The sequence below is a fragment of the Nothobranchius furzeri genome, chromosome 11, assembly GCF_043380555.1.
Source record: "Nothobranchius furzeri strain GRZ-AD chromosome 11, NfurGRZ-RIMD1, whole genome shotgun sequence".
NCBI classification, from domain to species: domain Eukaryota; kingdom Metazoa; phylum Chordata; class Actinopteri; order Cyprinodontiformes; family Nothobranchiidae; genus Nothobranchius; species Nothobranchius furzeri.
Genome location: NC_091751.1, coordinates 61,662,088 through 61,681,916, shown reverse-complemented (window position 1 = coordinate 61,681,916; position 19,829 = coordinate 61,662,088). Strand labels below are relative to the sequence as shown.

Here is a 19,829-nt window from a genome sequence, read left to right as displayed (position 1 = left end):
ATTAATTAATTATGAGCAAAACCTATCAAAGAAATTGATAAAGTGTAGAAAAAACTATTTATTTAATGTAACAAAAAAGGGCTAATTCCTCTCTGTATTTGTGTGGGACTGCTCAAACACATCAAGAGGGACCAGTTGAGGTGGCTCGGGCATCTGGTCAGGAGTCCTCCTGGACGCCTCCCTGGTGAGGTTTTCCGGGCACGTCCAACTGGGAGGAGACCTAAAGGTAGACCCAGGACATGATGGAGGGACTATGTTTCTCCGCTGGCCAGGGAACACCTTGGGATCCCCCTGGAGGAGCTGGACCAAGTGACTGGGAAGAGGGAAGTCTGGGACTCACGACTACCCCTGTGACCCAACTCTGGATAAGTGAGTGAGTGAGTGAGTGAGTGAGTGAGTGAGTGAGTGAGTGAGTGAGTGAGTGAGTGAGTGAGTGAGTGAGTGAGTGAGTGAGTGAGTGAGTGAGTGAGTGAGTGAGTGAGTGAGTGAGTGAGTGAGTGGATGGATGGATGGATGGATGGATGGATGGATGGATGGATGGATGGATGGATGGATGGATGGATGGATGGATGGATGGATGGATGGATGGATGGATGCTCTAACATAAGTACAATATTTATAAGAAGTTTACTAATGCTTTATTGCACAAAGGAATGATTTAGAAATGTGTTTCTTCTACCTTCATTTGTCATTATAAAATGTACATATTACATTTTACTGATCTTCAGTGTTGTCATTTAAACCATATAATTATAATATATTGCAAATTTTATTCATCTGATAAAACAAGTTTATCAAATTAAACCAGGTGTTGTGTTTGAACATTTACAGTTATTTCTTCAGTAACCTCATTTTCATTACATTTTATTTGTATTTTATTTTTGAATAGTTTGTACAATCATTATGAAATCCAAATACATTAATGTGTATCAATGTCTAAGCATTTATTAGACGTTGTTGGATATTTATGAGTCTTTGAAGTAATAACTAATAGTTTAATATCTGATATATATGATTAGAAACTATAAACTTATGCTGGTAAAATTTTGCAACTAATATGTTTATTTTATGTTACTTATGAATAACTTAATTAAATGTATTAAGAGGAAGAAACCTCCAAGTCTACTGTGGATTGTTTCACCTTGTTGCCACTAGAGGGCGTATGATCTGATGTTTGTAGTGCTAGCAAGCTGCTAATAGTTCCTGCTTTAGCTTGTTGATTTAATATTGTTGAACACAGATAAATAACAAAGATTTATTAAGTTTTAGTACTTTGTATGGGTGAAGAAGTTCTGGCTTTCTGTTGTTTCGACTAACTATGCTGCTAGCACTAATTTAAAACCCATAGTACGTTTAAGTGGTATGTTTTATTTTGAAGGAATCTACAGGAAGTTCTGATGAAAAATAATATAATTTATTTCAGTTGTGTTTTTAGCTAAATGAAGAGAAAACAGATGGTTAGGGTGAGACCCTGTTGATCACGCCAAAACTCTGCAGCTCTTTATTTTGAAATAATTTACAAGTGTTTTAATAACTATTGTAGCTTTATAAGTGCAGGTCCTTATTGTCCTCCTCCTTCTTCTCAATAAAATTCACAAAAGGACAAAAATACAAGATTTTTTTAACCAGCTTCACTGAGATAGAGGGTAAAAAATTCTCTGTATGGTTTTGGTTTAACACAACCAGTTTTGTTCAAGCTTTTCGTCACAATTACTCCTTCTCACTCATATAAGCAGTGGCGGCTGGTGAAAAATATTTTTGGTGGGGCTGTGCTATTTTTTTTTAAACAAACTTGTGCTTTCTGAGCTTTGTGCACAACTTCACTATTTCCTGAATTAAGCACGGCTCTTTTATTTCCTGTCTTACATTATTGGACAAAGGGATTAATCCACGTGTGTCTGACTATTGGCACACTGCCTTGCGGACCAAGGTTGAAGAATACTGCATTAAATTGCACATAAAATAACATGACCATATATGGTCCACATCCACATTACTGTTTGTGAAACTAACATACTGGAGAATTTCATCACAATAATATTAAATAAACAAGTATGTACCTGATCTTTTGCATACTGTTGGTGAAGCTCTGGATGACCCCTGTGATGTAGACAGAGTCAATGTTCCTCTTCTGCAGCTGGTTGAACAGCATGTCCACATGTGGCATGATCTTGTGACACAATGCCAGCAGAAAGCCGAAATCGTCTTCCTCCAGCATTCTCACAAAGCCTCCTGCCTCTCTCTCAGTGATTGGATCAAAGTCATCCGAGTCTCTGATCATCTGGAAAAATCTGAGGAGGTCATCCTTGTGCTCATACACTGTGTTGACATCTCTCTCTTGGACAAAATGTGCCGGTTCTGATCCACTTCTTCATTGTGTTTCTTCACTGCAAGCCTGTGTCCCTCGTCTCTAGCTGCATGGCAATGTTAGCTCTGCCTAGCATAGGTAGCTTCACCGTGTTGTCCATGTGAGCCCGGGATAACTCATGTTTCTTCACCTTCTCAGAAAAATGTTTCATGTCCGTAACTCCTGACTCAATCCATGCCTCATCTGTCACAGTCGTTTTGAATAACAAACACGGAAAGCAAAATAACGCAGTAGCGTGATTGCATCCAGCTAGCCAAGCCTTCCCAGAAGCCTGGTGTGTAGTTTACCTCTCTCCTCCTCCTGCTGGCTTATCTTTACGTCGGGCTGATCTGGTCCAAGCTCTTTGACATTAAGTTTTTCCACCATAGTTCTCCTCTCGAACGGATACTGGAGAAGAGACCGAACTGAATTCAGTGGCTGCTGAGATCCGGTATCCATGCTGGTTGTAGTCACCGGTGGCGTCCATGTTACATCTGCGTCACGAGTCACGACCAAAAACGACTCTGCCGAGTTCTGCCGAGATCTACTGAACACCAACGAAACCTTTGGCGGTAGCTCTATCGCCCATCATGCTTCTGAAACAAGTCGACGCTGATTGGATACATTCCCATTCCTACCCTTTGATTTTCTTGTCAGCAATTGGACGACTGGTCCCGTCCTGTTTGGGTGATTCAAAAACAGCCTACAGCCTCCACCGCTGGGCAGAGACCAATATATATATATATGATTTATTTTTGTTACAAAATACACAATTGACTTAGAATATGTGATTATTGTTAATTTTATTTATTTATTTTTTAAATAAAAATTATAAACACTGGGGATAACTGGGAGGGCGGCACCCTATCGCCCTCTACTGGCCAGCCGCCACTGCATATAAGGTCCGTCTAAAACTGAACTGAGTGCTGTAGCTAAGAGTGTGTACAGTATAGTGTTGTTTTGATCTCACTAGCGATGTCTCGATACAACTTTTTCACTTCCGATACGATACCAATATTGCAGCCTTCAGTGTTGACCGATACCAATATCAAACCGATACGATATCAGCATTAATCATACATACTTTTACCTGTTTCGTAGTGTGGAATTTATGAAAGGCTTGGTCAAGTGATTTTACTCAATTGGAGAATAAGAGCCAATAACAGTAAGTATGAAAAGACATTTTTTTTACCATTGGTTGCAAAAATGTGAACCTTAGTGGACTGCTTATATCAGACTTTTGATGCCATCCGATATAATTTGTGTTTTTGGGCCGATATCAAATTACTTCTGATATCGATATCGGAACATCCCTAAATCTTACATACTGTATTGCTACCCTAAGCTACTGTTTCAAACCACACGCATCTCCTATTTACTCACTTCAAACACATATGCATCACCATAGGATCATCATTCTGACACTCATTTTGCAAAATATGCACCTGTAACCTCATGTTGCTAATCTTCTGCTTAAATAAGCAGGTACTGGAATCTTGGCCTCATATCATAGTTTTGCACGCTGTACTTTATGTAAATGAACAGTTCTGGTGTGGCATCCCACTGAACTTTGGTTTCAGCTCAAATCCACAGAACAAAAGCTAAGATGGCTGTAAAATCAGCAGGATGACATCTTTGACTGTGAGCATTCTGGTTTATTGAAGGCACATCAGTTAAGAGGAATAAATTAGTTTTGCTGGAGACATACATTCATTGTCACGCAACTTTGATCCTGGACTAAATTTATACTGGATCACATATTAGAGCTGAATAATTAAACATTTGTGACAATTTTAAAAGAAATTGACTTCATAAGGCAACAATTTAAAAACGTTCTAAGTTGCAAAAACAAAAGAATCACTTTAATATGACGGTTACCTTCATTATGAGCACCCCTTCAATCCAATTTCAGTAAATCATTAATTACATTTATTAAAACTAAATACAGCTGCATCGTGTAATATGCACTACTACTAATCTACAATGCATCACATTTCACAGCACAAAGACTTCATTCCCTAAGACGTTCAACTGTGGTTGGATCTACGCCGACATGTGGATCAAGACAGTTGTAAAAACATTAGAGGAAGCAGAGCTCCGCCTTTATCCCACATACTTCAGCAGCATGAGAGTTCCAGTGTGTGCCAGGATTTATTAACACCAGAAAAGTGGGACCTTCCCTTCAAGTGCACAGGAGACTCATTTCAACTTTGCAATATTAGAATTTATTAAAATTCTCTTTCTAGTTTCTCAGAAGTTTGTCAAACCACTTAGGCAGTTTGATTGCTTTTCAGATTTTAAGAAAAAAATTCAGTTTCTTTTCCAGGTTTCACTGACTTTGTAAACATTTTTCATTTCCGCTCCTTCCAAGTCTTTCATGCAAGCAACCAGGAAACTGCGGCACTTGCGAGTATACTGCTCAGGAAAATCTCGGAAATGACAGACATGGGAGCTGGAGACGAAATCGTAACTGTCCACGGGGACGCCTTTCTTCTTCAAGGTATCCATGAACTGCTCGATGTCCCTGTGTCGGATCACCTGGTCGGCTCTGGAGTACAGGTGGAAATGAGGCCAGGCAGGAGGCCGGTCTTGCACGGCATCATAGTGGTTTTTGTGAATGAACTTCGTCAGAGGATACAACACCACCCGCAAAAGAAAGACGGTCACAGCAAAGAGGGCTAAGAGGAAGTACCGTAGAAGAGGGCTTATGTTGGGTCCTAACGTGGCTGACAGAGCGCGCAGAGCACCGCGGATATTCGCATTACCTGGAGCGCTGTCTACCACAGCCCCGATCACACACAGCGAGCTGAACTGTTTGTCACTGTGCAGCAGTTCCACCATGTAGCGGAATAGCATGAAGCCCCCGTTACTGAAGATGTGAAAGAAGATGGGACTGTTCTCCACTTCGTAGTCGTAGAGGATCTCCAGCAGCTTGAGGGCTGTGCTGCTCAGCTCCTTGTAGCCAAAGGACTCTGAGATGAAGACGGTCTTCAGGGGAGCTGTGTAGCGGATGGTAACACACCCCTAAAGGTGTCAAGAACAAATTAGTGCCACGTGTTTATTATGCCACAGGTTTTGAACACAGAGATTACAAACTGCACGTGTTTCTGACCTGCTCGTTGTAGATGGAGCTGTATTTGGACAGGTGCTTGTCTTTGCACCCAGCCCAGCCTAACAGGATCACAACTGGCTCCTTTGTCCCCTTCCAGTGTCTCTCTGAAAACACACACACACACCAGGCTGTTAGCAGGGCTAAGCTACATTAGCCAGCCTGGCAGAAACAGCATGTTTAACTGCACTTTAGCGGAACGCGCTTATTTTAAACCATGAGTCTGTTTTGTGGCTCGGTAAAAATCCTGCTCACCTGTCGTGCCCGCATCAGGAAACACAATGTTGTAGTCGATTTCATCGGCTGACATTTTCTTAATGCTTCAGAATGAGCTGCAGTTCTCTCATGCGGCTCCTACAGGCGACGGTACCAAACACTTAAACGAAGAATGAATTAAACTAATTTATTTGTGTTAATGAAACACGGAACTGATGAGCATCAGCGGAGCTGAAACACAAACCTTCCTGCAGACGGGAACATCTCTTCTTCTCTGGAGCGTTTAGCAGCAGCAGCGTCCGACCGGTGCTGCGGCAGCGCCCTCTGGTGGAACCTGGGCGCTACAACCAAACATGGAACAGCTGGAGCAGGAATATCATATAAATTACCTAAAAATAAAAGGTAGACTTCATTCTTTTCATCGGATCAACTATCTGGTAGGAATTTTAGGGTAACAGACCAACAAGTAGTAGCCATGTAAAAAATACATAAATAAAAACCAGGAAAAAAACTCGAGTTGCTCCGGGTGAGAGGCGGAGGGCTGGGGTTGGCTTTTTGTTAGCCCCAAGACTCTCTGCCTGTGTGTTGGGGTTTACCCCGGGGGACGAGAGGGTAGCTTCCCTGCGCCTTCGGGCTAGGGAACGGGTCCTGACTGTTGTTTGTGCTTATGGGCCAAATATCAGTTCAGAGTACCCACCCTTTTTGGAGTCCCTGGGACGAGTGCTAGATAGTGCTACATCAAGGGACTCCATTGTCCTGCTGGAGGACTTCAATGCTCACGTGGGCAATGACAGCTTGACCTGGAGGGTTGTGATTGGGAGGAACGGCCCACCTGATCTGAACTCGAGTGGTGTTTCGTTATTGGACTTCTGAGCAAGCTGCAGTTTGGCCATAACGAACACCATGTTCGAACATAACGACGGCCATTGGTACACTTGGTACCAGGGCAGCCTAGGTCGCAGGTCGATGATAGACTTTGTAGTCGTATCATCTGACCTTCGGCCGTATGTTTTGGACACCCGAGTGAAGAGAGGAACGGAGCTGTCAACTGATCACCACCTGGTGGAGAGTTGGATCAGATGGCAGGGGAAGATGCTGCGTAGACCTGGCAGACCCAAACGCATAGTGAGGGTCTGCTGAGAATGCCTGGCAGAAGAACCTGTCAAGATGGTCTTCAACTCCCACCTCCGGCAGAGCTTTGACCGTGTCCCGAGAGCAGTGGGGGACATTGACTCCGAGTGGGCCTTGTTCCACTCTGCCAATGTAGAGGCGGCTGTTGCTAGCTGTGGTCGCAAGGTGGCCGGTGCCAGTCTCGGTGGCAACCCCCGTACCCGCTGGTGGACACCAGAGGTTCAGGGAGCCGTCAGGCTGAAGAAGGAGGCCTACAGGGCGTGGCTGGTCTGTGGGTCTCGGCAGCAGACAGGTACCGGATAGCAAAGCGGGGTGCAGCAGTGGCAGTTGCCGAGGCAAAATCTCGGGCGTGGGAGGAGTTTGGTGAGGCCATGGAGAAAGACTATCGATCGGCTCCAAAGAGGTTCTGGCAAACTGTCCGGTGCCTCAGGAGAGGAAGGCAGCAACTCGCTCACACTCTTTACAGTGGGGATGGGGAGCTGCTGACGTCAACTGGGGCTATAGTCGGATGGTGGAAGGAATACTTTGAGGAGCTCCTCAATCCCACCTATGCGCATTCCGAGGAGGAACCAGAGCCGGGAGACCTGGGGATGGAGTGTCCAGTCTCGGGGGCAGAAGTTGCTGAGGTAGTCAAACAACTACACAGCGACAGAGCCCCGGGGGTGGATGAGGTTCGTCCTGGGTATCTCAAGGCTATGGTTGTTGTAGGGCTGTCGTGGTTGACACGTCTTTGCAACCCAACCTTGCGTGGTCATCGGGGGCAGTTCCTGTGGAGTGGCAGACCTGGCTGGTGGTCCCCATCTTTAAGAAGGGTGACCTGAGGGTGTGTTCCAACTATAGGGGGATCACACTCCTCAGCCTCCCTGGAAAGGTCTACTCCAAGGTAATGGAGAGGAGGGTCCGATCGACAGTTGAATCTCAGATACAGGAGGAGCAATCTGGTTTTCGTCCTGGCCGTGGAACTGTGGACCAGCTCTATACCCTTGCAAGGGTGATGGAGGGGGCATGGGAGTTTGCCCAACCAATCCACATGTGTTTTGTGGATTTGGAGAGGGCTTATGACCGTGTCCCCAGGGGCACCCTGTGGGGGACGCTCCAGGAGTATGGGGTGGGTGGCTTTCTGTTAAGGGCCATTCAGTCCCTTTACCAGAGGAGCGTGAGTTTGGTCCGCATAGCCGGTAGTAAGTCGGACCTGTTCCCGGTGAGGGTTGGACTCCGCCAGGGCTGCCCTTTGACACCAGTTCTGTTCATTACCTTTATGGACAGAATTTCTAGGTGCAGCCGTGATGTGGAGTGTGTCGAGTTTGGTGGCAGGAGAATCTCGTCTCTGCTTTTTGCAGATTATGTGGTCCTCCTAGCTTCATCCAGCTCTGACCTTCAGCTCTTGCTGGGTAGGTTTGCGGCCGAGTGTGAAGTGGCTGGGATGAGGATCAGCACCTCCAAATCTGAGACCATGGTTCTCGACCGGAAAAGGGTAGCTTGCCAACTCCAGGTCGGGGGAGAGGTCCTACCTCAAGTGGAGGAGTTTAAGTATCTCGGGGTCTTGTTCACGAGTGAGGGTAGGAGGGATCGGGAGATCGACAAGTGGATTGGTTCAGCGTCTGCAGTGATGCGGACGCTGAGCCGATCTGTCGTGGTGAAGAGGGAGCTGAGCCAGAAAGCCAGGCTCTCGATTTACCGGTCTATCTACGTCCCAATCCTCATCCATGGTCATGAGCTTTGGGTAATGACCGAAAGAACAAGATCGCGGATACAAGCAGCTGAAATGAGATTCCTCCATAGGGTGGCCGGGCTCAGCCTTAGAGATAGGGTGGGGAGCTCGGACATTCGGGAGGGACTTGGAGTAGAACCGCTGCTCCTCCGAATCGAAAGGAGTCAGTTGAGGTGGTTTGGGCATTTGGTCAGGATGCCTCCTGGATGCCTCCCTGGGGAGGTGTTTCAGGCATGTCCTGCCGGCAGAAGGCCCCCGGGTCGACCCAGGACACGTTGGAGAGGTTACATCTCCAATCTGGTCCGGGAACATCTTGGGGTCCTGCCGGAGGAGCTGGTGAAGGAGGTCGGGGAGAGGACGGTCTGGAGCTCCTTAGTTGGGATGCTGCCCCCACGACCCGGATAAGCGGAGGAAGACGACAACGAAAACAACAAATTGGAAACAAATTAATTAGCAAAAATGTTGTTAGATCATCAACTTTTTCATTGCATCTTATTCAGGATTATGTTCTCATTGTAAAACTTCCACTCATTTTTCTGGACCACTTTATCCTCGGGCCATATGTGTCTATTTCCATTATAATGGAAATATAAGGTAGGTGTCCCTACCTCTCATCCAGTGAATATATTCGGACATTCGGGAGGGACTCGGAGTAGAACCACTGCTCCTCACTAATATATTCACTGGATGAGAGGTAGGGACACCTTGAACAGGTTACCAGTCCATCACAGTGCCAGAGACCCACAACCAGTCTCACACACTCACTACGGCTACCAGCCTGGCCATTGGGATGCAGAAGCCAGGATCACCCAGCCCCGGTGATCAGCCTGACACCGCCCCCCCCCCCCCCCCCCTCTCTTCGAGGCTGCTGAGGAGCACAGCTGATCTGAATCCTGCTGATGACCAACACCTGGATAAAAAGGCTGTGCCTTCAGCAGTCTGGAAGGCAGCAGCGCAGGGGTTCTGCTGTCTTCCAGGCCACAGAGTTTATTTTAAACACCTTTGTTTTTGAAGAATTTTGACTTTCATAGTTTTAACTCCGAGTTGATGAGCTTTAAAGAGTTAAACCTCTGAGTGATCCAGAGGGATGTTTTAAAGGTTAACTTGGTGATGCAATTTTATAAACTTTGGTTTCTAAAACACCTTCTGTTTGGTAAAGCTTTTAACATAAGTTTTACCCAGGTGATTTTAATGTATGTAACTGCTCTTTTAATGTTAACCTTTTTGAGGTTTTTTTTTGTTTGTTTTACATTATCTTAATAATGCTCGCCATCTGTTTGCACTTATTAGAAACTTTTATAGCAGATAAACCAATTTTAACTCCACTGTCGCATTTCTTGTTACCCCCTCCTTCACATTTTAACATCTCCTGTCGGGGACGTCACACTCACCTAAGGACAATTAGACTCAACAAAGAAACTAACATGCATGTTTTCAAAGAAAGCCCATGCATGAGAACTTGTTTGTCTTCCATGTGGAAAGGCCATAGTAAGTCAGAAAAGTTTATCACGGAAAGAAAAATCTCACAAAGAAAATCACATCAAACTTAAAACCTTTATTAAAAGACAAAGATTAATTAAAACAAACAAACTGACTAAACAAATAAGATCATAATACAAATGGAAAAATAAAACTTTCAAATGCATTTTAAATGGAAGGAGTTTTTAGCTGCTTTCTAAGTGTCCGAACAGTCAAAATAACAACGAAAGAAGTTCAGGGGATTTGAACAGGCAACTTTCTTATAGGGCCACAGTGCCACCAGCCGGGGTCACTACCATGCAGCTGTATTGTGCAACAGTTACTTTCCTGATGCATTTTTATATGTACAAATTTAACTGTTACCGTCTTTATTTAATAAATGGATTTTGGTGTAACAGAATTTTATTTCCAACACACTTTGGTGCAAAGCATCTGAGACTGCTAAACACCAGCAGTCATTTACTGTCGCCCACAAGTCATGGAAAACTAGTTTTCATCGCTATTTATTGTTTTTATTCTTATTTTCAACTCTGAATGAGCTCAAGAGCTGAAAAACCTCATGAACACACAATCGTTTTAAACTTTTATTACCACAAAAACAGGAAATACAACATCTGCCTTTATGTGAAGGAAGTAGTTTACCTGATGGGGTTTCTACCTCATTTAGTAGTTTAAGTGTATTAATGAAGTTGAGTAAAAAGTTTTTTTATACCAAAAACTAAAAACTGCTGATGATGACCTTATTTTAATGTAAACGTGTTTAGTGAAAGAAAATCAGCAGCCAGCCACCAGAAATGGGTCATTTTCTCAAAAATAATCTGATTATTAATTTTTAATTAGGAAAATAATAGAGCAGCTTGCTGCTTAACGATGATTATCCTCAGAATGTTTGTTTGTTACGAGCCTGTCAGCAAAAAAACCCAAACTCCTAATATATTTATGACCAACTAGAGCGGACAGTGTGGCGAAGCTCGTGTTCGCTTTGATACAGCTAAGCACTCGGGGACTGGTTGACTTAAAACAAATATTAGTAAAAGAGTCAAAGCAATAAACTGAAAAGTGACATACATCAATCACATGGTCCCTTATCTTGAAATGTCAACTCTGGTGTGTAGAATTACTTTTTGCCCCCCACACCATTTCCATCTTCTGGATATGAGCTTTGGAGGACTTGGAGAAGGTGCTTTTAACTACATTGAGAGGAGCTGCCTTGCCGCTGAGGTAAACCTTATTATTACAGGCGGGGAGCCACGAGCGCTCTGCCTCATCTCTTCCTGCTTCCACCTCCTCCTCGGTGAGCACACAGGAGTAGGCAAAGATGTATCCGGTCATGAAGGCGTCAAAGCCTGCCCGGTGTGTTCCTGTGTCAGCCTTCTTCCTCCTCTCAGCATCATCCACACCTGTTCTGCTTTCCTCAGCCGGGCCTGTCGAGTTTCTGCTACCTGCTTCGTCTTCACACGGCCCATTCCCCTCGTCCTGTTTGCCGTTTCCATCGCTGTCCATTTGAGGCTCTGCCCTTTGCTCCTGCTGCTCTCCCTGGGTTCCTTCTTCTTCATCCACTTCCATGTTGTGTCTTTTGTTTTGTGGGGCACCGTCAGAAATCACTTCAGCTGCTTCTCCTCGTTTCCTTTTCTCTCTTTGTCTTTTTCTTTTCTTCCTTTTGTCCTCTTTGCACTTCTCATCCTGCAGGATGATTAGGTCTGTATCATGGGACAGCGGACACTTGGTGCCATTCGGACACCAGCCGAAAGCCTGGCAGGCGAAAAGACAAGAATGCAAAGGTAGGACAGTAACTTAAGAGTCCAGGTTAGAAGCTATCGGACCCGTTTATAACTAGGAACGCCTCTAAAGCCTGGTTTATGCTTCTCCGTCAGCTCCGCAAGGGACAGACACGCACGGATTGACGGAAGCGTTTTGCTCTTTTACTTCTCCGTCTCCTGGAGAGCGTTGCAAAGCAATTCCCCGCCAGGACAACAGAGGGCGTAGCGCTGTTCTGTGGTATCCTGTCATGTATCGGTCCAAGATCGTGTGTTTATATTGTGTTTTTTGTGTATATAAGAGACTTTTTACACGGACATATTTGTCTCTCATTCTCCCACCTCTTCATGCGCTCCCCACCTCTAAACCCACGTTTCCTGTCATTTCCATCTACAAATAAAACGCTTGCTGCGCATCTTTTCACTCCTCCAGTCACGGGAGGACTAAACATTCATATTTTTAGAGTTTTTTCACGAGGTATTCTTCAAGCTTCTCCGTGTCTGCCGCTAGTTAAACTCGGCTCTCTTTGCAATGGCGGCGCTGTAAACAACAGCGGCGTCCTGACCAATCACAAGCATGCGTAATCCGTCTCGTTCGACGGATGTTTAAAAAAGTGGGCTCGACTCCGTACGTACTTGCGTGTCCTACACAAGGACGGATAATGGCGTTGCGTGTCTCCGCACTGACGCAGACGGAGAAGCATAAATCAGGCGTTAGAAGGAGGCCCAGCTGAAGTCGTTGGGAGTTTGAGTTGACATGAACTTGAACTAAAACTCGATACTTACGGAGAAGCGCTGGCAGATGTCAGTTTGTCCCTCTGCTGTGGTCACAGCTGGACACTCTCTGTAGTCCACGTAAATGGACATGTGGCCAGCATACTGACAAAACTCTAAGTGAACCCGAGTTTCTGGTGAACCCGAGGTGACACGACGACTGTTATCCAAATAACTAGGAGACAAGAATATGAAGACAAAAGCATTCCATCAGCTCAGATGTGACTTTGATGTTATCATGAAATGTACAGATCTAATAATTTCCTATCAACTCTACAATTCATGACAACTTATACCCCGGTTCTTACCATTTCTTATAGGCGTACTCCAGATAGGAGGCAGACAGCCGGAGCTCAAACTCTGTCACGTATTTGGTGTCATAAACTCCAGCAGGAAACATCTCAGACAGGTCAGCTGTGAAGGTGGTCAGGCGGTCTGGGAGGTGAGCATAGAAACTCTGGCAGAAAAAGACAAAATCCTGTCATTAGCATAAATACACCTGGAATAAAACATCCAGCTTGCTGTGCAAAAGACAAGATGTTAACTAGCATGAATTTAAAAGCGGATGCTGTATTAATGCGGGACTTTTAAAGACCTTTAGGATCGGAGGTAAAACAAAATCAGAATTCTTCATACTTGATAAAGAAAGGCCATGTCGATGAGGCCATTGTGGAGCACCAGGGGTTTGCTGGCGCGCAGCAATTCGGTGAACAACGCTCGGATGTGGACTCCACGGTCATCTGCTTCTCCCTTGCAGACAAGAAAATGAGCAAAAGGACAGTTTGTGATCAGATGACACTGGAGGAGAGAGTTAAATGAGCTGGACGGAGCCTAGGCGAAACGTTCAAAAAGTCCATCACCTTACTGTTGCCCTTACAGTAAGGGATGCCATGGCTGTACTGCTTGTTAAAGTCAAATCCGTGCTGCACCAGGAACTGGACGGACTGGGGCTCTATGATGTACTCCTCTGAACACAGCAGGGTCAGGTTATACACCTGTACCAGGTACGTATCTGGAGCCTGAAAGCAGCACAAACAAGAAAAGGAACAAAGAATGAATACCATGTGCATAAGACGTTCACAGTAGTAAATGTAGGGTTGTGTGGTGTTTTACCTTGTGGTCTAGTTTCTTGTAGCAGGCGATTCCCAGAGAGAGGATGGAGCGGGAGCGAGCAGCATGGCATATTGCTTTGTATCTGTCTTCTATAGATCTGAAACATAGCAACAGGCGTGAGGGCAGGGGAACCAGCAACCAGCTCGAGCTGCAGACAAATATGTAACCCTGTCAAAAACTGTCCTCCTGTTTTGCCCTGCAGCCTCTTTAAGCTTTTCTAAAACTGGAAAACAAGCTCAAGTACATGCAACTGCCTCATTACCTGATGGCACGTAGCCTGTGTTTTCTATGCCAGAATGTTTACATTTTAGCAGGAGGGGACACGTCTTCACAAAACGCCTGAATGTAACTCCGACAAAACGGTGTGATTCTGATGTTTGTACTCACTCCGCAAGCAAGGACTTCCTGTTTCCCAAACCACTCAGCTCCTGCAGCAACACACATCTGTTATTTCACCAAACCTCCAGAACAGTCTAATAAAATCAGTACAACACGTGGACAGGTTTGTTCATATCTGAGCCGTGTGCAGCAGGAATACTCACAGTGTCGAGTGCAATAAAAGAAGACGTTTTAATTGCAACAACCATAGCAGGCCAAAGCTCCTTAAAGTTATCATTCTGGACATCAATTACAGGAACTGTAAGCGAAGTTGACATATTTATCTGGATATTTCACTAAGTCAGAATGTTACGGAAGGCTAGACGGACGTAAGCGACAATCCTGGCAAACTATTTTATAAAGAATTAATTTTCACTCTTTTCATACAGAGATCTGTCATAGTATTTTAAGTTTATCTACTTAAATTGTTAACATTTCAGTTTTCATCCACAACGACAACAGAGTCGGCCGTAAATATTTCAGCGTGCTTCTTGGGGTCCTGAATGAAAATGAAACTGGTGGCTATGCTGGCGCATGAGTCAAAATACAAATAAATTGTTATAAAATATATTGTCAACTACTTATTCGGCACTTAAAATGATACTAACACAATACACCGTTTAGATTTTGATTTATCTTTAGTTGTTGTACTTTGTGCAATTTAAAATTATTTTCCGTCAGGCACTTACTCGCACACATGCGACTTTTACGTCACTCATATCATTACCTAGGATGAGTGCGCCATTTTGGCTCAAACAAACTCAGAATTATTTTATCAACATTAAGTGCTTTTAAATGATTTTTATTATATTTTATTTACTAAACGTTTTCTGTAGAATTTCTAGTTTTTACAAGTTAACATTTTAACTGAATTTATGTTTATGTTGTCCTTGCATCGCAAAAGTCGTTGCTAAAAATAATGGTAAAAAGTCTCAAGTGAGCCAGATCACTGTTTTTGAAAAAATCGTGACCGTGTAACTTTATTTATTTGTGTGTAATGGGTGGCTGCTCCGCTCCGAATTGCTCCAATTCATCCAGTATAGGCAAACAGTTGTTTAGGTTTCCTAAAGATCCCCTGCGGAAGAAAAAATGGGTGATGAACTGTCGACGTGACTTTGAACCGACCCCTCACTCCAGACTGTGTCAAGTAAGTTTCAGCATCACTAAATGAGCTCTGAAAGAAACAACCTGAAAATAGATACAGTGTGTCAGGATAAATAATAAAATAATCCAAATATTTAGCTCTCATGGTTTTAATTTGTTGTGATTTGCGTCATCTGGACTAAAGGTGCGTGTTTACTGTGTTTGTTTTGTTTTGTTTCTTTAAGGATCATTTTGAGCAGAATCAGTTTGAGGAAATAGCCAGGTCATCAGCTGGTGGGAAGAAGCTGAAGCCAAACGCTATTCCCACTTTGTTCAGTGCTGGAGAACCTCCCTACCCTGCAGTCACATCTCCATACATCCTGCTACCACTGAAACCTGAACCAGGTAACTAAGGTCTACTTATTCAATGTTACTATTGAACTATAACAATGTGAATCAACTCTTCATTCACATTTAGCAGACTTGTCTTTCTCTCATTTTATTCAATTGTATTTTTGTGGTTATGTTTGCTGTTAGGCTTCATTTCTTCCCACCAGCTTATTTTTAGTTATTTTTTCCATCAAAGCCCAAAGAAATGGCCAACCCTAACCAAATGACACATGAAAGTATTAGAGGAACACACTAAAATGTTTGTCTCAAATGTTGGTCTAGATCTATTCAAAAATAAAGATGTGTTTGTGTGAGGAAAGTCTAAATATTGACCTTATATCAAGAAATGTATAATTAAAAGTGCAGTATGTTAGAATATAGTGATGATTTTACAGTGAGAAAATCCCAAAAGATTCTAACGTTTGTCATTTTAGAAGGAAGGTTATACTGAAATATATTTCGTATCCAACTGGCTGCAGGGATTGTCAGTTTTTCTACTTTTCAAAACGAAGAAAGGAGGGATGTAACTACTGTTTACCATCAGTGAGTGGGGTTGCCGTGTCTCCTGTGAGCTAATACTGCAGCGCCGACAATTGTGATTTGACAATGGCTGGCAAAAAGCTCCAGAGTGGTTTAAAGTGGTTGCAGTTACCAAATTTTACCACAGGATGTCATTGGTACTTCATTTCTACATAATGCACCTGTAAAGGCACGGTGTGTGATATATTTACCTGTTTACTATCAAATTCTGTGTTTCCTGTTCACAAACTTGTCCTTTTTCACTAACATTTCTCACCAACGTCAATTCTAAATATTCCCATCAACTTCAAATTATACATTTTTATATACATAAACTGTGGTCGATGCTCCATGGTCTTCCACCATCTTAAATTACAGTAGCTGTTTAGGGACATACGAGCTCCACGTTACCCGTTTGCACTATGACTGTAACCTGAAAGAACCAGCAGAGGGCAGCAGTGCACCCTGGAAGCATGGAGTCTGCTAATTCAACAAAGAAATATAAAAGAATAGCTACACTGTTGCTGTACTTGTTAGTTTGAATAAAAAAATTAAATCAAAAGACACAAATTTTGTCAGTTCGCCATCATGTCCAACACAAGAAAGCCGCATATGTTCTGATCCCCGCCCGATATTATCTGAACGCCAGCCTCCGATTAGTGTCTCTGACTCCCAAACTCACCTCACGTTGTTCATCCGTCTTTTCATAGTACCAGAACTCCCGATCCGGTCCCAACGTGTCCGTTCCAAAGTCCTTCTACTCAAGTCTCCTCTCTTCCCGCAGCCTGCCGTCTCAGCCAACACGCTCCAGCGTTAGCCAGTGGCTAATCAGTGTTGTTTACTTGATCTCCACGACACTTTACTTAAAGCGATGTAGTTCTCCACGTGTTACTGAGACGCTCCGACTCAGAGGGCTTCTTCTCAAATGTTACCTTTAGACTTGGGTCTCCTTTTGCTGGTAATCCGTGGGAGTTTACACTCAGCATACACATCATCTCCCCGGCTCTAGCCATGGCTAACTAGTAGCTCGGTAGCTCATGACACCGATCTCCACCACGCCAGCCATGAGCCACGATTAGCTGGTGGATAAGTCAGCATATTTTACTTAATGTCCAGCATGTCCCCGGCTCATGAACACTCCTGAACCAGCCGTGGTTAACGATCAGCCAGTGATCGCTCCATATCCATAAAAGCTGGTAGCGGCAGCCAGTTTGTTTACATCGAGGCTCCGTGATCCACGTGAAACGGGTGTTGTGGGAAATTATGTTCCCCTGAAATATTCTGTTTCCCTTAGGCAGTGGAGAGCAAATATTTCCAAATTCACAGAACTTGTTCATTATGAGGACTAAACTACCTCACATAAAAGATGGTTAAACTGAGTGAGATTACATCTTTTACGTAACTTTCAAAAATGATAAATAAGCTTGCTGCAAAAGAGTGAACAAGAATGTTTTTTACTGTATCTTTTTTATTGTTTTAGGAGGAAATACAGATAAAAAAAATCACAAGCATATTACATTACATCATTTTCCAGTAAAAGTTGATCACAAATATTGTGAAAATAGCCTGAAGTGTGATCTCCCGACACGGGGGGACAGAATATTTCGGGGGAACACAATTTCTTACAACACCTGACCTCCCGGCTGATGTCACCCCTCCTCCGTGTGTGAATCGTGACAGCTTCAGGACCGGTAGGCTGATAAAACAGTCATGATTATAAATGCTTTTGTAAAGAGGTTGAGTAGCCTGTTTTAAGCTTTGTGTAGGTTCGGCTACGCAAGTTGGAAATTGGTTATACAGTCAAACTCATGAGTGAGCCATCGTAGCTGCAATACTTTCTCTGAGCTGCACGGCGCTAAAGAGTCGCATTTTTCATCATGATTTCAATGGATTTCACACACGGGGCCTTTAAAGGAGGCTTCTGTAGTCTTTCTGATGTCTTGTGGCCAAAATCTGATTTCTTTAACGCAAAACAAGAAACATAAAGTTTGCACATCATCTGTATATTTATATATAATTATAATTTTACACTAAATGTAGTTATTTATTTTTTTAATATTTTTACTTGTGATAAACAGAAAGTCTCGCACATGGCGCTTACACGTTAGGGCCAGCGTCCCCCGCTGGCTTATTCTACTCACCAATCGGAGGCGATAGGCATGAAATTCATCCAGCCAATAAGTCCGTAGCGTCACCTTTCTCCCAGTCAGACCTGTGAGGAAAAGGTCTGAAAAAAAGAATCACCTCAGAACAGAAAACGCTTATCTGACCCAGGTGTGAAACTAAATTCTGGTCCGGTACCCAACCCTGCTGAACCTAATGTGTAAGCACCAGTAGATCTCCCTGGTGAAGATGTTTTCTTGTGTTTTTAGTGGAAAAGGAGCTCAATTTTGGGGATCATGGCTATGCCAGACGTTCCCTGCTGCCTGGGATGGAAGAGGAGGATGCAGAAAGGACGGATGGAGACCAGCATCACTGCACACAGTGTCAACTCCTCAAGAAAAAGCTAGAGCAGGAGATGCAGCACACTGCAAGACTGCAAAGAGAGGTAGGAGGGTTGCTGTCATGGTGTCTTATCTCTTTATTTTTGTTTATTTAGTAATTACTCGGTTGAAGTTGTCATTTATTACGCAGCAGTTAAGGAAAATGATCAGACTCGAACGTGCAGAGAATCATTTCACCAACTGTATTTGTCAGGCTGAGGAGATGAAGAAGCGTCTGTACCGGCTCGATCGGATCGAGAAGGGCCTCCAGAACTTTCTGTACGAAGACCAAGTTAGGGCTCTGTCCCTCGCCAAGCGCTCGCGTCGAGCTGTCTGGTCACCAGAGACAATCCTGAAAGCCAGAAAGATCCGCTGTGCTGTTGGAACCAAAGGCTACGAGTACCTGAGAGAGATCGGCTACCCTCTGCCCTCCTACAGGACTCTGTGTAACCGCTTGGAGACTAAGATCATGGTGACGACTGACATGAGCTGCGAGGAGCTGGCTGAGCTGGGCCTGGGACTTATGGCGACGTGTGACAGTCCAATAGAAGATGTGGGAGACAACGAAGAGGAACTGATTGGTGTTTTGTCCTGATCCCAGCAGAGCGTGTGAATCAGTGACTCTCAAAAAGCACAGACTGGGTAAAGATTTTAATCTGCAGCTGTAAATATTAGATGCATGAACATTTATAAAAGAGATTCATGCATGTGTCTCGGCACACTATGAGATGTTTCATAGATGCATTTGCTCAGGTGAGTTGTGACGCTCTTGAAACACGAATTTTGTGGAAAATTTGCACAGTGTGTGTTTTTTGGTGAATTTGCTGCTTGTTCTGAAGTGAAGTGTCTCTCATCTGAAAGCTCTTCTGGTTCCATTAAACATAAAAATATTTGGGATAAATAAGTCAAATGGGTATGTTTGAGTTTTGATGGGATGCTGAACCCAACCTGGATTTATTGAAAGCATGTGTTTTAGTTTTGGTGAAGTCATTTTTTGAGGATGCGTCTCCAGATATAAATCTTGAAAAGGCTTTAAACAAAAATGGATGTGATCTCTTTTGTACAATTCTTCTTCTATAAGAAGTTTTATCAATAATAAAGTTAAATAATTTAAACGTATTTTTGCATTTTATTGAATTGAAAACTTCTGTTATGAAAAGTTTGGTTTGTGGCAGAACCTGCAAGCTGATTGGAGATTGAGAATAAATAATAAAACATGACCTTTTAGGTGTTTATATGTTATTATCATCATTATTATTATTATAGGGCTGCCATGAATGTAAGCTGGAGTGAACACTGTGTTGCTGCCCCTTGGCATCCAAAAGAAATGAGAGCTTCG

The 19,829-nt window shown here is 43.6% G+C and overlaps 3 protein-coding genes across 4 annotated transcripts; 1 reads left to right on the top strand and 2 right to left on the bottom strand.

The window, feature by feature from the left end:
* Positions 1–3,981: 3,981 nt before the first annotated feature.
* On the bottom strand, positions 3,982–6,006 carry tmem53 (transmembrane protein 53). Of its 2 annotated transcripts, XM_015957332.3 has the most exons (4): positions 5,917–6,006; positions 5,712–5,832; positions 5,460–5,563; positions 3,982–5,371 (listed from the first exon to the last, which is right to left on the bottom strand). In XM_015957332.3, exons 2-4 carry the CDS (start codon positions 5,764–5,766, stop codon positions 4,658–4,660), a joined length of 873 nt encoding a protein of 290 aa, XP_015812818.1. In that variant the 5' UTR covers positions 5,767–5,832; positions 5,917–6,006; the 3' UTR covers positions 3,982–4,657. The 2 variants fall into 2 exon arrangements, with proteins under 2 accessions (XP_015812818.1, XP_070412226.1); XM_070556125.1 differs by lacking the exon at positions 5,917–6,006 and having other exon boundaries at positions 5,712–5,905.
* Positions 6,007–10,563: 4,557 nt separating this feature from the next.
* Positions 10,564–14,504, bottom strand: toe1 (target of EGR1, exonuclease). Its single transcript, XM_015957330.3, has 8 exons — positions 14,180–14,504; positions 14,025–14,065; positions 13,638–13,734; positions 13,385–13,543; positions 13,161–13,274; positions 12,833–12,981; positions 12,537–12,699; positions 10,564–11,745 (listed from the first exon to the last, which is right to left on the bottom strand). The coding sequence occupies exons 1-8, from the start codon at positions 14,291–14,293 to the stop codon at positions 11,092–11,094; spliced, it is 1,491 nt and encodes a 496-aa protein (XP_015812816.3). The 5' UTR covers positions 14,294–14,504; the 3' UTR covers positions 10,564–11,091.
* Positions 14,505–14,806: 302 nt separating this feature from the next.
* On the top strand, positions 14,807–19,309 carry si:ch73-382f3.1 (THAP domain-containing protein 1). Its single transcript, XM_015957331.3, has 4 exons — positions 14,807–15,162; positions 15,344–15,503; positions 18,380–18,555; positions 18,705–19,309. Exons 1-4 carry the CDS (start codon positions 15,013–15,015, stop codon positions 19,083–19,085), a joined length of 867 nt encoding a protein of 288 aa, XP_015812817.3. The 5' UTR covers positions 14,807–15,012; the 3' UTR covers positions 19,086–19,309.
* Positions 19,310–19,829: the final 520 nt, after the last annotated feature.

Excerpts from the sequence above, each read along its gene's own strand:
- toe1 (XM_015957330.3), bottom strand. The coding sequence starts at position 14,293 with ATGTCAACTTCGCTTACAGTTCCTGTAATTGATGTCCAGAATGATAAC. Across the intron at positions 13,735-14,024 it reads AGGAAGTCCTTGCTTGCGGA|ATCTATAGAAGACAGATACA; the intron begins GTGAGTACAAAC and ends GCTATGTTTCAG. Across the intron at positions 11,746-12,536 it reads ACATCTGCCAGCGCTTCTCC|GCTTTCGGCTGGTGTCCGAA; the intron begins GTAAGTATCGAG and ends TTCGCCTGCCAG.
- si:ch73-382f3.1 (XM_015957331.3), top strand. The coding sequence starts at position 15,013 with ATGGGTGGCTGCTCCGCTCCGAATTGCTCCAATTCATCCAGTATAGGC. Across the intron at positions 15,163-15,343 it reads CTCACTCCAGACTGTGTCAA|GATCATTTTGAGCAGAATCA; the intron begins GTAAGTTTCAGC and ends TGTTTCTTTAAG. Across the intron at positions 18,556-18,704 it reads CTGCAAGACTGCAAAGAGAG|GCTGAGGAGATGAAGAAGCG; the intron begins GTAGGAGGGTTG and ends TGTATTTGTCAG.
- tmem53 (XM_015957332.3), bottom strand. The coding sequence starts at position 5,766 with ATGTCAGCCGATGAAATCGACTACAACATTGTGTTTCCTGATGCGGGC. Across the intron at positions 5,564-5,711 it reads TCCTGATGCGGGCACGACAG|AGAGACACTGGAAGGGGACA; the intron begins GTGAGCAGGATT and ends GTGTGTTTTCAG. Across the intron at positions 5,372-5,459 it reads GCTCCATCTACAACGAGCAG|GGGTGTGTTACCATCCGCTA; the intron begins GTCAGAAACACG and ends TGACACCTTTAG.